Consider the following 14,954-nt stretch of genomic DNA (forward strand, 5'->3'; position numbering starts at 1 on the left):
AAGACGAGAGGAGCTGGATGCCTTCCCAAACACCCTATTAAGACGAGACATCATGGCACTCCTCGCCTCCTCCCCATCTCCTCCTCCTCCTCTTCCCTGCCAGACAGAGAGTGAGTTCACTGTGAGGGGGAGTGAAGGCCAGGCATCTCGCATCGTATTCAAACCCACCCTGAAGGACCCTATTGATCGCTCCTCTCGCTCGTTGGCACTTGAAAGCTCACCCCTGTGCCAAACGCCAATCCCTCAGTGATTGCTCTTCGATAGTGAAGCCACTGTTTCAATGGGAGGATTCACAGCGCAGCACAGCGCAGCTCAGCGCAGCTCAAGGGCAAGAACATTTGAGGAGAGTAGAGGAGACAGGAGCATTTAATAAAGCTCACTTAAGGGGCTAAGTGAATCAAACTGCAGCCCTTCAGAGTGCACCTGTTCAGCGAGTGTGTGTCCTTCGTGTACCTGTGGCTGGTTTACAGCCTGCAGTAGAACTAGTGAAGACTCTTTTCCTCTGACCCGACTGGTGGAGCACCATCAAAACCACAGGTCCTATGCACAGGGGACACACCTACTGATAGAAATGTACTGCTGTGCTCTGTGCTGTGCTCTGTGCTCTGTGTGCTGTGTGCTGTGCTCTGTGCTCTGTGCTCTGTGCTGTGTGCTCTGTGCTGTGTGCTGTGCGCTGCTCTGTGTCACTTTGTATGAAAATGATGTGCTACATGAACAAATGAGAAAATAAGTGCTGTTCACCAAGTGTCCCCTGCACTTGTGTACTTGAAAGGTGCTGTGACCCCAGGTAGAGCCTGAAGGGTGCTATTGAGTTTCTGCGTCTCCTGGGTGGGCGGTTATCACACACACACACACACACACACACCTGGGTGGGCGGTTATCACACACACACACACACACACACACGCACCTGGGTTGGCGGTTATGACTGACGACTGCACAGATACTGGAAACTAAGGGTTGGGGGGGGCGAGCTGGGCTGATTTCCTGTACAACATTAGAGGACGTCTCTATATCTCTGCTCTTACCACACACACACAGGCTCACAAGCACACAAACAGTAACGAAGACGGACGAGCTCACACACAGACACACTCTTTCTCACTCCCACACACACGCACACAAAAACACACACACACACACACGCGAGTAAGCCACAGCACAGCGAGGGGGCAAGTAGCGGGGCTAAAAACAGCCTGGGCTGAGGTGACAAATGTTCAGGGGGGCCAGGAGTGACACTGGAGACGCGCACACACACACACACACACACGCGCTTTAACCCGCTGGGGACTATATCACTGGAGACGGAGGGCTTTAAACATGATGACAGGGGACCAGCCTGGCCCATGACATCACTGCTGTCACACTTAAAGAGATAGGATCCCCCTCCCAGAGTGTCACACACACACACACACACACACACACTCACACAAACTAGCATACACAGACGAACTCTCCACACACACACTAGCATACACAGACAAGCTCTCCACACACACACACCCACTAGCATACACAGACAAACTCTCCACCCACCCACCCACACACACACTAGCATACACAGACAAACTCTCCACACACACACACCCACACACTAGCATACACAGACAAACTCTCCACACACACACACACACACACACACACACACACACACAGACAGACAAACTCTCCACACACACACACACACACACACACAGACAGACAAACTCTCCACACACACACACACTGCCCTACACACCCATACAAAGAACCACTGCCATGCATTGACAATAAGCCTGGGCCGAGACAAATGTCAATATAGTCCACAGCCCATGCCCTGCTGAGGCCTGAAGAGGTCTTTATCAACAGCTGCTTAGTCTCAGATGGAATCAATAGTAATAGGAACACAATCAATACTGCTTCAGGTTGGGGGCAGCTGTGACTTACGAAGAGGAAACAAAACATCACACCAGACAATGACAGAAGAGAAAGAGACTAAATCTGCCATGCGAATTAAGAACTGGAATTCAGACACATAATATCTGTCAATATTAATATGAACTGTGCATTTGAGAAAACCCATTCACTTTCCAGACAGTAAGTGTGGATTCACTGGAATCCGTCAGCTTTGGCCGCATATCCGGCACATCTGCCACTGTGATGCAGTGACTCAGGGGGACGAGGATCACCCAATCACATGCGGGCGGGGGGGGGGGCGAGAAGCTGCTGAGCTGAGGAGGCAGTGGAACGGTGGGGGAAAGTGTGGGTGTGTGTGTGGGTGGGTGCGTGCGTGGATGCGTGTGTGTGGATGTGTGTGACCACAGGAGTGCTATTGGTCTGCCCTTTTAGACAAACAAAGCAAGCGTGGCTTTATTGACCTTTCACTGCTTCCAAACCTTATGGCTATCTACAGCCCTGCTCTGATTTGAATAGCGTCTGAGATTTGGTTGTGCTCTGATGCAGGGCCTGGCAGGAGACGAGTTAACATATTCAAATCTTCCTCAATGGCCACTCAGGTCTAATGGCTGATGATACTGGCATTTTTAGCTTTTTAACGGTCACCACTACACTACTTCTGGCTCATTTCTGAAGACAAACCAGCAGTTAAGTGGACCAAAACATCTATGGTGATACAAATAAGGCTGCCTAATGTTTACTAACAGACAGCCTTAACATGTGTTTACCATCTGACGCAAGCTCTACCAGTGATGCAAGTTAGGAGGGACGGCTGCAAGGTGGTTGACCAAGCACTACAAACTAAAATGACAGTCTAGTGAGGTCAAATCATGAGTGGGGGTAACTACCACAGGTCTGTTACATCACACTTCGTGGGAAACGTAGGAGGACCTGCGAATCACTGCTGACATTGTAGTCAAATATTCAGCGCCATAATATTATTGTCGACGGTCTGCGTCAGAACTCCACGGCCTTCAGGTGAGAGTGAGCAACGCTAATGTCCTCCCAGAGGAAGTGAACACACGCATAGGACAAAATAAGCAATAAAAGGTTAAGGTTCAAGTCTAGTGGCCCTTTGAACTTTGGCGAATCGCGTGTTCCAAATTCGTCAGAGTTGATGATAGCATCGGATATCAAGGGTTACCGCCTCTATTGTTTCTGACTGCCCGCACTGAAGTAGATCAGACACGTTTATTCCAAGTAAATGTAATGCTTAACATGTAACATCAGGCCTAGCAAAGGCAGTGTCGTTCTTGCATACAACCCGTTTTTGGTTTGGTAATGTGACGCTAACGGTGTGTGGATATTTGATAAAGTTACTGTGAAGTCAGGTCGCAGTGCCGGGTGACATAAACTCATATGTCCACATGTTATAAGCCTGTGTGTGTGTGGCATGTGTTTCCTACACAATGACAATAGAGAGACTTTACACTTTGGTATAACGATATCCTAACAACATGGTCAGGTGTGCTTACAAATACATGAACACAACTTTGCCAGCACAGACTAAAAACAGGCACGACGTTAGACGAATCGTCTTGACATAAACTTACCTTTAGTGCGAATTTCTCTCCAGTTTTCCTCTGGAAGACTTCGATCACCCTGCCATTAATGCCCTGTCCGAGTACTGAGCTTGTGACCTTGTAGTCATCTGTAATAGCGTTTTTCTTGATCTGAAGGGTGGGCTTGACGTGGAACTGCATGTTCTGTTGTTGTAGAGCCTGCTGCTGTTGTGGGTTCGGAAATACCGGCGGGTTCGACATCATTGTGAATGACGAGAGGAGACAAGGAGACGGGACACCTCTTACCTCTTCTCTACTTGGTGGGCTTGCTTAAAGTTAATTTCTATCCTCCAGGCCAATGTCAGCCAAAGAGTTTTAAAGTAGGTACGTAAGAAAACAAAGGATAGTTTTACAAATGACAGCTTAATACGAACTAACTTGACCGCACAAGAAGACCTGAAAGCTGTGGTCCTTTTATGCTAGCGAGTCGCTTTTCAGAAGTTAGCGAACAAGCTAGCTAGCTAATATCCATTTCGAGGGTCAATTCACCAATTCCCGCCTGAGGAAAAACGCCTAACGTTTCCACTGCTGGTTGCGCTCGTAAAAGCAGGTGTACAAACGAATCTGTGGTGGTTTGACTTGCCTTAAAATAAAAGATAAACGTAAAACACAGTTTAAAAGACGACAAAGTCAGACCTCGAACACCGACAGACACACGCACTGTCCTTCGGCTAGCAAGCTACTTTCCGAAGAGTCTGGGCAGTTTTTTTTCTCCCCCCTGACGTCATGCCTCTGAGAGGAATGTATCAGCCACTTCTTAAAGGAGAAGGTTAATCCAAACTAACACCTCTATGATCCAAACTGATCTCTATGTTTCTGATGCTCTCTTTCCCCTTGAAACTATCAACTAAATTAACTATATTAATTGTATATAATTTATGTATTTCATGTATGTTTACCGACCTCGTTGTTGTGTCTTACAAAGTGGCAACTGTAACAACGTAGCCTGATTTGTCTGTCTGTCTGTCTATCTATCTATCTGTCTGTCTATCTATCTACCGGTATCTATCTATCTATCTATCTATCTATCTGTAATCACTTTGTATATCTATATGCCTACAATGAAGGCAGGCAACAAGTTGTTCAACAAATACACAGAAAACTAAAAATGAATTAATTTATACAATGAGGCAGTGCTTTGGAAAATTAATGTAGCTATTATTTGCTCAGATTTGACAAGACCTTAAGTTATTGTAGGCCTACTAGTTACTGTAATACCAACTGTGTAGCCAATTCCGGATAATTCTTTATTTTGCGGGATAACACTGAAAGTTTCACTCAGTTATACTTTATATACTGTTACCCAATAAATAATACAATTGTGAAATGTAACATTCTGATCAAATAATATTTATTTCATTGTATGGCAAACAAATCTTTCCGGTGTCGTTGGCCACTTCGTAATCTTCCCACAAGGTGGCAGAATAAGCATACATTTGAGATCGTTAAAAATGCTTTTGTGTGAAACTTTTTGTTTACTTTTAGTTTTACTCTACATTGATCAAGAAATTGTGCTCCGAGTCGTGAATTTAATTATTATCTCTTATTATATTGGTTGTATTGTTTTTTTTTATCTCTGCTTATGACTATTAAGTTACTTTAATATTCTACTCTATAGTAAGATACATTTCAAGGTTTTTAGCTAACAGCACTGTCCTGTCACTGTCGCCTGTACAATCAATATTGCAGTGGAATAGTGAAATAATATTGGAATTAATTAATCAGCGTTTAATTGTGATACAAACTAAATTGTCAATCAATTCACTCAAGGACGGTGTAGGGTGCCTCCCCAAATCAGACACAAGATGGCGCTTTAGCCTAATGATAATCTCACAGTGGGCATGTGATTACAGATTGCCAAAACTTCATAAGTGACACCCAGAAATGATTTTACTTGTTGCCAGAAACAACAGCCACAAGGTTTTAAGACATTAGCCTGCTCTATGACATAATATGATCTTAACATTCCCTGTCAAACGTCCAAAACTACCATTTATTGTTTTTGGATTAACGTTTTGGTTTCATTGAGAAATCACTGAAATCTCATTCACGGTCTGCCTGTTCTTAGCACTTGTTCAGACATAATGACGTAATAGTTGTTATTAAATCTGAGCTATGTAACTAAAACATTTAGGAGTAATGGCACTATGACACATGTACAAAAGGTGAAGTAGCCTATCAGACATGTTGAAAAGGTCAAGTAGCCTATGAGACATGTTGAAAAGGTGAAGTACCCTAATTCCTACCTTTGTTGTGAAAGATGCCCTTTCAGATCAACCATGATGATGTCACTATGACACAATAGATAAAGTTGTTTCTCAGTGTTCATCTGTAGGCCAAGCCTCTTGATCAGTTATTCCAGGTGGATTTAAGACCTTGGTTCCTCTTGATCGCTTATTCCAGGTGGATTTAAGACCTTGGTTTAACAAGGTCAGAAGTTGTTAACGACTGAAATGAAAGGTGTGAGACACAGACACAGAAGGCCCATAATGCACAAGTGTGAAACACTGAAGTGATAAGTGAGTGTTTGCGATGTTTACCAAGTCACCCCACATAGACTGTTTACCAAGTCACCCTACATAGACTGTTTACCAAGTCACCCTACATAGACTGTTTACCAAGTCACCCTACATAGACTTTAAGTACCAACTGACATGACACCGCTTTGATTGCGAATGATTTTCACTGGTGTCTGCATACATTTAATAAAGACAGACACGGACTGTCAAACAGTGTGTGTTGTCCCTAGCAGTGTGTGTTTGTCCCTAGCAGTGTGTGTTTGTCCTAGCAGTGTGTGTTTGTCAAACCGTGTGTGTTTGTCCCTAGCAGTGTGTGTTTGTCCCTAGCAGTGTGTGTTTGTCCCTAGCAGTGTGTGCTTGTCCCTATCAGTGTGTGCTTGTCCCTATCAGTGTGTGTTGTCCCTAGCAGTGTGTGCTTGTCCCTATCAGTGTGTGCTTGTCCCTATCAGTGTGTGTTGTCCCTATCAGTGTGTGTTATCCCTAGCAGTGTGTGCTTGTCCCTAGCAGTGTGTGTTTGTCCCTATCAGTGTGTGTTGTCCCTAGCAGTGTGTGCTTGTCCCTAGCAGTGTGTGTTTGTCCTAGCAGTGTGTGTTTGTCCCTAGCAGTGTGTGTTTGTCCTAGCAGTGTGTGTTTGTCCCTAGCAGTGTGATGCTCGCCACCTGAGGCTTCCTGCAGGGGAACCTGAAAAACTCCCTGCACCAGGGCACTTTCTCCCTGCACCTCCCTGCACCAGGGCACTTTCTCCCTGCACCGGGGCACTTTCTCCCTGCACCGGGGCACTTTCTCCCTGCACCAGGGCACTTTCCTCTGAGAATCCCCTCCTGGCTCGTACGGAGTGTTATGACGGCAGTTACATAAGTGAGCTTCCCATAACCCATCGAGTTCACAGCCTTCTCCTCATACATTTATATACACACACACACACACACACACACACACACACACACACACACACACCACGACCTCCCCATCTACACACACACACACACACAAACCTGAGCCTTTCCTTTTACCCCTCTTCCTTCTTCCCAAACACACACACACACACACACACACACACAAACACAAACAGACACACATACACAAACCTGACTCTCTCACCATCCATACACACTCTCACACAAATACACAAACTTGACCCTCTCCCCATACACAGACACAAATACACATGGCATAGTTGCACAGAAGGCCTCTACAGATGTAATGAAAGTGCTGGCATGTTTCTTGTGATGAGTTGGCAGTATTTCACCCACCCCCCCCCTCCCCTCTTCCAACTGCAGCGGAGGCAGTGGAGGCAGCGTAGCGACCGCGGGGAACACACTGTACTGAACAAAGAGGGAGTGCCCCACTACTCTCTGACCTCTCCATACAGACACAACCACGGGAGGGAGTGGGGGATAGAGGGAGAGAGAGACAGAGAGACAGAGAGACGATGAAGGAGAGAGAAGGAGAGACTGTGAGAAAATGAGAAAGAGAGAGAGACAGAAGGAGAGAGAGGGAGACAGAAGGAGAGAGAGAGAGAGAGAGAGAGAGACAGGAAAGAGAAGGAGAGACTGTGAGAAAATGAGAAAGAGAGAGAGAGAAAGTGAGTGGGAGAGGGAGACGAAGTGGTCTCTATGGGACCTAAAGTAACAGTAGTTGTTGCACTCATAGGACCTACTTTATCTGGATTTGAGAGACAGGCCTGGGGCCTCCACAGTAGTTGTGCTAATAAAGCGTAGCTGAAATAAAGATAGCGAGGGCTATATCTATAGGCCCCGTCACACCATGCCGTTCTGGTCAACGTTCTCTGAACTTTCTAATCGTTCAATTTCGAGAGTTCTAGGGCGATGTGGACACATCTGGCGTGTTACTAACGAAATAATTGCGTAGGACTGACACATGACTAGCGTGGGACTGACGCATGAGGAGTGTGTAACACCGACCAAGTGACGTGTCACTGGTCCGCGACAAACGTGTGCTGACGTGTCACTCCAGCGCGACAAACGATAAGTCAACCTTAGAAGAGCGTGTTAAGAGTGTTATTTACGTGTGAATAAAGACAGAAAAGCGTTTTGCTGGCGTGTGGGTTTTATGGTCAAACGGGTATAAAACGCTGGAAAATCATAGTGGATTCAGTTGATCTGAACAGTGAACATCATGCCGCCAAGACCACGAAAAGGTGTGAGGGGGGCTTCTGCTACTAGCGCTGCTGCAAGTAAGAAGATGATAAATGCTGCTGAAAGTAAGAAGAATACAAAGCCTCTTTCACTAGCAATGTCTTCGGACGAAGATTTACTGTTATTATTACTGTTATTTACGAAATAACGGGCGTTATTCCTGGGGTTTTATGTTATTAAAATAAATGATTTAAATTTGACACTGAATTTGTGTTTCTCAATGTTTATTATTAGAAAACATCAACACATCCACGCACATTGTCCCTGTCACAAGAGTCTTCATATCATATCCATCTGCCATGGAACAGCACCAGCTATAACAGTGCTCAGCTATGTTCAAGTTCAGTAGGCTACATCTACTTCATGCTGGGCTCAAGCAAGCATATACCCTCCACTCCGCTTTTCGCTAGATTATGCAATGACCTTGCATGACATGATAGCATTGAATATGTAGATGTACAGTGCACAGAATAACGTTTGCAATGATGTAAGTTGCGTTTGTTGATCACGTATGGTTAATAACATATTAATTGTAGAAGGGACATGATACAATCAAGATCTTCCCTTGGTGAAAAAACTTTCGCCGATATCTTCCTACGAGAGATGGGTTAGGTGCTCAAATTTCCCTGGATTAAAGAGGACGTTAGTAGGCATGTCCAAACTAAAAATCACGTCTCAGGATTGCTGCGCACATAAGTTATTTCGGGTGCATCAACTGTAGGCTACTCAGTCTACCCTACCCAACGACTGACTATGATAGCCAAACGTGTGCAAAGTTAATAAAACGTTCCACGAAAGTTCTCCAGCGTTTAAATGAAACGTTGAAGAACGCTGATCTCCATGAGAACTTTTGTGCATGTCCAAAACTTTTTTTTTGGACCAGCGTTCTCCTCCGATCACCGACGATTCTCGACGATTACAGCGTTCACCAGCTTTCACACAAAGCTCTTCTGGCGCAATTCCAGCGACCATGGACGATTACCAATGTTTCCTCTAACATCATAGAACGTTGACCAGAACGTCATGGTGTGACGGGGCCTTATGTCTTATGCACAATGTGCAAGAGTACATGTTATCCCTTTTTGGACAAATTAGCTGAGCATTCATTCACCGCTAATGAGTGAGTCAAGAGCTTCTGTTGTCCCTTTTTCCAGAGATCATCTGGATCTTCTGGAGCTACATGAGGGAGATCAGTCTATCATCACGGTCCTCACACGAGGACACTTAGCCCAGGAGTTATGCAAGGCTTGGTGGGAGGCACAGGAAACCGAGCCAATGGCTTTGCTGACAGTATGGCAACCAGTAGCTCCAGATATCCTGGGCGGCCATTTTAAAGCAGCACTTCCATGAACAGACCCCGTCCCTTTCCTCTCCGCTCCATCCATGACTTCCTCAAGCTCACGCACACCATCTCTCATTTCAGCCGTGCTTTTTTCGGCCCATGTCATCACAGGAAGTGCCCCCTGAGGGAAGAGCCCCCCGACCCCCCAACCCTTCAAGAAGCTGAGCCGACTTTTGGTGTCTATTTACGGCGTGATGCGTCTCATCTCTCACACTTCACACAAGCTAAAAGCATCAGCAGCCTGCCTATCACAGCGCAGCACAGCGCAGCACAGCGCAGCACAGCGCAGCACAGCGCAGCGCAACACTCTTTTCTGAGGACAGGCGGCTTTCAGTTTCACTCGTGGTCTGTGTGTAAAATAGACCTGACCCCTCCACCCCCACCCCCACCCCTCCACACAAACACACACACACACACACACACACACACACACACACACACACATATATCCCAGGACTCGACCAGCTGATCTTGACCCGCTGGGCTCAACCAGTTTGCATCTTTGGCTCATATGCACAACCCACAATATGGCATGGGTTCGTGACCTACTCAGAACTACTCAGAAAGCCTCTGTGACAAACTCCTGTTCCTACATGGCTGCCTCCTGCCCCCTCCTAGACCTTAAGCATCCTGACATGACCATGGTCGACCAGTTCACAACCACTGTAAATCTCTGGCTCATAGCCCACAGTGACAAAAGCCTCTGTGACAAACTACCTCCCTACGTAGCAGGTTAGGCCTTCTCTGGATGGTCAACATCCAGAGGCAGAGTCAGCTGACCTCTATGCTATTAGCTATTAGCTATTAGCTGCAGTCCACTGCTGACGTCTATGTTATTAGCTATTAGCTGCCGTGCCCCTTCTCCAGTTCAGCTTAGCTTAGCCTAGCGTTGTTAGTCACGTGTAGGTTAACACAAGATCTACGGTACAACGAAACGTGTCGTATGATATAAGAACAATTAAAATTAAATAAGGATGGGGATGAGATATGAATAAAATATAACCCTATATACATAGATTAAAACGAGGATTTATGTGAGGGAGTAAAAGTGACGAGTGTATACAACAGTATTGCAAATTGGGTATGCAGCAGTCCTGGATCAGTAGCAGCAGTCCTTGTTTAATAGCAGCAGTCCTGGTTTAGGAGCAGCAGTCCTGGTTTAATAGCAGCAGTCCTGGATTCTGTGCTGTGCTGTGCTGTGCTGTGCTGTGCTGTGCTGTGCTATGTGTGCTGTGCTGTTTGGAGGTATGGCTGCCGATTCAAAATCAAACATTAGAGAAAAAGTCCAAAAATGTCCTCTCCCATGAATCATCTCATGACCCCTCGGATGTATCTGGTGTCCCTGTTTGTAAAGCTGTATATAAAGCTGTTTATAAAGCTGTTTAAAAAAGCTGTATGTAAAGCTGTATGAAAAGATGTTTATGAAGCTGTATGTAAAGCTGTTTATAAAGCTGTTTATAAAGCAGTAACATGCTGCTCACACAGTGATACTTCAGTATTAATCATCTAGTGATCTCGTACATAATAATATATCAGTCTGAAGGGCCAAACCAGTGCTTTTACTTACATACTTAAACTACATTTGGCTGCTAGTACTTATTATTGTTTACTTGTAACAGAGTATTTTTATATTGCTGTATTGGTGCCTTTACTGTGTGACTACACCCCTTAAATGGGCTTTTTGAGCTCTAAACCAAATGATGTGACTGAACTGTGATGAAACAATCAATGCTGGTGTTAATATTTACAAAATTGGCATTTTTAGACAAACCGGCATTGTATGGGTTAAAAATGGCTCAACACGCCATCTACTGTTTGAAATCACACTGAACCCGGCAAGGCCCATCTACTGTTTGAAATCACACTGAACCCGGCAAGGCCCATCTACTGTTTGAAATCACACTGAACCCTGCAATGCCCATCTACTGTTTAAAATCACTCTGAACCCTGCAAGGCCCATCTACTGTTTGAAATCACACTGAACCCTGCAAGGTGAAGTCAGCTGTTTGGAAGCCCACCTCCCTCACCTCCGCCCACCTCACCCACCTCCCTCACCTCCCTCCCCCTCACTCACCTCCCCCACCTCACCCACCTCCCCCTCCCCCTCCTCCTCACTCACCTCACCCACCTCCCCCTCCCCCTCCTCCTCCCTCACCTCCTCCTCCCTCACCTCCCTCACCTCCCCCTCCTCCCTCCTCCGGATTTCGAGTTTACTCACTTTGGACCCCCGATTCGAGGGAGTGCGGATACAGTGTGCGGATACAGTGCGTTCGTCTGCACGATAGGGCTATCCGGAGACGGGGTTCTCCGGGTTCAGGCAAACTAGACTCCGTCTGCATGACCCCTCAGTCTCTCCCTCTCCATTCGTGCTCCTGTCTCCCTGTGTCATTATCTTTGCTTTATTGGCTCCGTTCTGCTGCTGCTGACGCTGAGACGTGTAGTCTGTGAGGTCAGGTATACTTAGAGCTCTTGCGTATGCCACTCACCTCCACCTCCCCCACCTCCCTCACCTCCCTCTCCATTCATGCTCCCCCACCTCCCTCACCTCCCCCACCTCCCTCACCTCCTCCTCCCTCACCTCTCTCACCTCCCTCCTCCCTGACGCTGAGACGTGTAGTCTATGAGGTCAGGTATACTTAGAGCTCTTGCGTATGCCACTCACCTCTTGCGTATGCCACTCCCCTCAGGCTGTCTGTGGAGAGGCAAGGGAGGCAGGCCCCCTGTTGCGCTGGCAACAGATCTATATTAACAAAGGACAAACAGATCAAGCTGGCCCCAGGCGAAAGAGAGGTGTACCATTATAGAAGCAGGACCATAAAACCTTACACCATTAGCTGGGGCTGTAAAAGTGGAGTTTAAAAAAAAAAAAAAATAGGCCACTCATGAAACACATGATGCTAAGTTTGACAGAGACGCCATTTTTCCAGCCCTGATTGTGACACGTGGTGCCCATCAGAGGGAAGTGTTGCCATGGTGACCCTGCTTTTTCTGTGGGTGCCATATTTAATTCAGCCGCCTCATGAATCTTTAAAGGTGAGATTTTACTGGAGACATTCACATGTACATGTGTGCTGCTGGCGAGTTCAGTTTAAACTACATTTCCCTTCTCTTTAGCATGACTATCCGATTCTTTAAAAGCGTACAAATGTGGGTTAATCTGAGATAGACAGAAAACTCCAGCACCGTCACTGTGGCTTTTGTGTCATTGAGAGTTAAGACGCAGCACCTGAACGCTGACATACTTACCGTCAGGCACCCAGCGTCTGAACTCGACCCCACTTACACTGTAATGTTCCACAACAATGGAAGGATTCTAAAGAACCTGTCAGCCATGAAACGGCTATGTTCCATTCTGGTGGCGTCACGTGACCTGTATGGAATTTCCCTTCTTCTGCTGAAGCTGCTGTGGACACCAGCTGCGTAGAATAAAGGCTTTGTGAGGCGGAAACAGGCGGAGCGGCAGCAGTCGCGTGCACAGGACACTCCAGCCTGGCCACAGGCCAGAGCTCAGGAGAGAGGGAGGGAGGGAGAGAGAGAGAGAGAGAGAGAGAGAGAGAGAGAGAGAGAGAAGGGGGAGGAGGTGAAGAGGAGAGAAGAGGAGGTGGAATAAAGAAAAGTGTGGTAAAAAGCAGAACAGGAGTTAACAGTTCCCTTTCATAATACAGTAGGCCTTCATGTTTTTTTCACTGCCGTCAACACTTCCTCATGAATAAAAAATCACACATTACTTAATACTGAAAGCCCCAGCACACGTGTACTCTGCCCCTCTAGATGATGTCAAGGCAGCCACGCTCCACATCCCATTCTCTGTGTTTCCAGACGAGTAAAGGGTACTACTTTTGAAACTCCATCTTGCTCTGACAAACAGCCGGCGTGGAAACAGCTCAGATCTGAGTGTGTGGGCGTCATGAGGCCCGACTGTAGAACACTGACAAGCATCTGTGTGTGTGTGTGTGTGTGTATCAGATGCTCTGCATCAGTGTGTGTATGTGTGTGTGTGTATCAGACGCTCTGCATCAGTGTGTGTGTGTGTGTGTGTATCAGATGCTCTGCATCAGTGTGTGTGTGTGTGTGTATCAGATGCTCTGCATCAGCAGAAGTGTGAGTGGGTATCAGATGCTCTGCATCAGCGGGAGTGTGAGAGGGTATCAGATGCTCTGCATCAGTGTGTGTGTGTGTGTGTGTGTGTGTGTGTGTGTGTGTGTGTGTGTGTATATGATGCTATGCTGAGTCACAGTAAGTTCATCCAACACAGACACAGAATGACCCCTCCTGCAGGTGCCTGTGTGTGTCACACACAGAATTACCCCCACTGCAGGTGCCTGTGTGTGTCCCGTCAGTTCTCAATCATAAAATAATAATACATTATTAAAAAAATAATAATATAATAATAATAATACATTATTGAAAACATGAGTAAATTCATTCCTCTGTGGGCCCATCCCATAATAGTTTGAACTATCTTATGTTTCAGGAGATTGTTTCAGACTGAATTAATGACAAATCAGAGTCGTATGAAGAGATTGTTTCAGACTGAATTAATGACAAATCAGAGTCGTACGAAGAGATTGTTTCAGAGTGAATTAATGAGAAATCAGAGTCCTATAAAGAGATGTTTACAGAGTGAATGAATAGTAGGTTGTGTTATGAAAGTGACCCACTTCTCATCATGGGAACTCTTTGTGACACAGATACACTTCACACAGCTCCAGCTCCTCACACACACCTCTCTCTCCACACACACACACACAAACACACACACACACACCTCCCTTTATCTTTTCCCACACACACACTTCACATCTTTACCTCTCCAACAGTTTAAAAACAGAAACTTTAAGCGGGACGGACAGCTTTTCCTTTTCATATTTTTATTTATATTTTATATTTAATTTATATTTGCATACTGGTCCCAGTAGCTTGAGAAGTATACCTGTGAAGAATTCAGCTATTCTTTCATTCATTCATTAAACTAGGAAGGTCACTGAGGAAATGAGGAAAATAAAATCACTGGTCAAACTGATTGATTTGTTCTTATGTATTCAGTATTGATTAGTGTTCTTGACATGTTCCTCCTGTCTGTTTCTCCTCCAGCCCAGTCCTGGTGTCCCAAAAGAGCACCACACTAGATGTCACAGGTGGACACACACACACACACACACACACACACACACACTACGGGCTCTTGCTCTGTCCTAGAGCAGGTGATGGTTTAAGAATGGCTTGCCATGCAGTACTTAGCTTCTCAGAGGATTGAAAATGGCATATGCCTTCTTTTTGATTGACTCAACGATTGATTGACTCATTCCACTTTCCCATTCTGTGGGAGAGACCTTTATTCTATTGATTGCTTGACCTTCATGTCCAGTGGGCAGTTCCCCATCAGCGGTCCGGCAGAGCAGGCAGAGCTGACCTGAAGTGCACTTGGAAGTGCTGA

At 45.9% G+C, this 14,954-nt stretch overlaps 1 protein-coding gene across 1 annotated transcript in view; it reads right to left on the minus strand.

Annotated features, from left to right (window-relative positions):
* Positions 1-4,212, minus strand: part of LOC105904174 (MAPK activated protein kinase 2) — a 60,257-nt gene extending 56,045 nt beyond the window's left edge. The window contains 1 exon segment of the mRNA XM_031567832.2: positions 3,489-4,212. Within this exon segment, the coding sequence (XP_031423692.1) occupies positions 3,489-3,701 (213 nt within the window). The 5' untranslated portion in view covers positions 3,702-4,212.
* Between the last annotated feature and the right edge of the window lie 10,742 nt (positions 4,213-14,954).

Source organism: Clupea harengus, chromosome 5, assembly GCF_900700415.2.
Source record: "Clupea harengus chromosome 5, Ch_v2.0.2, whole genome shotgun sequence".
Lineage (NCBI taxonomy): Eukaryota > Metazoa > Chordata > Actinopteri > Clupeiformes > Clupeidae > Clupea > Clupea harengus.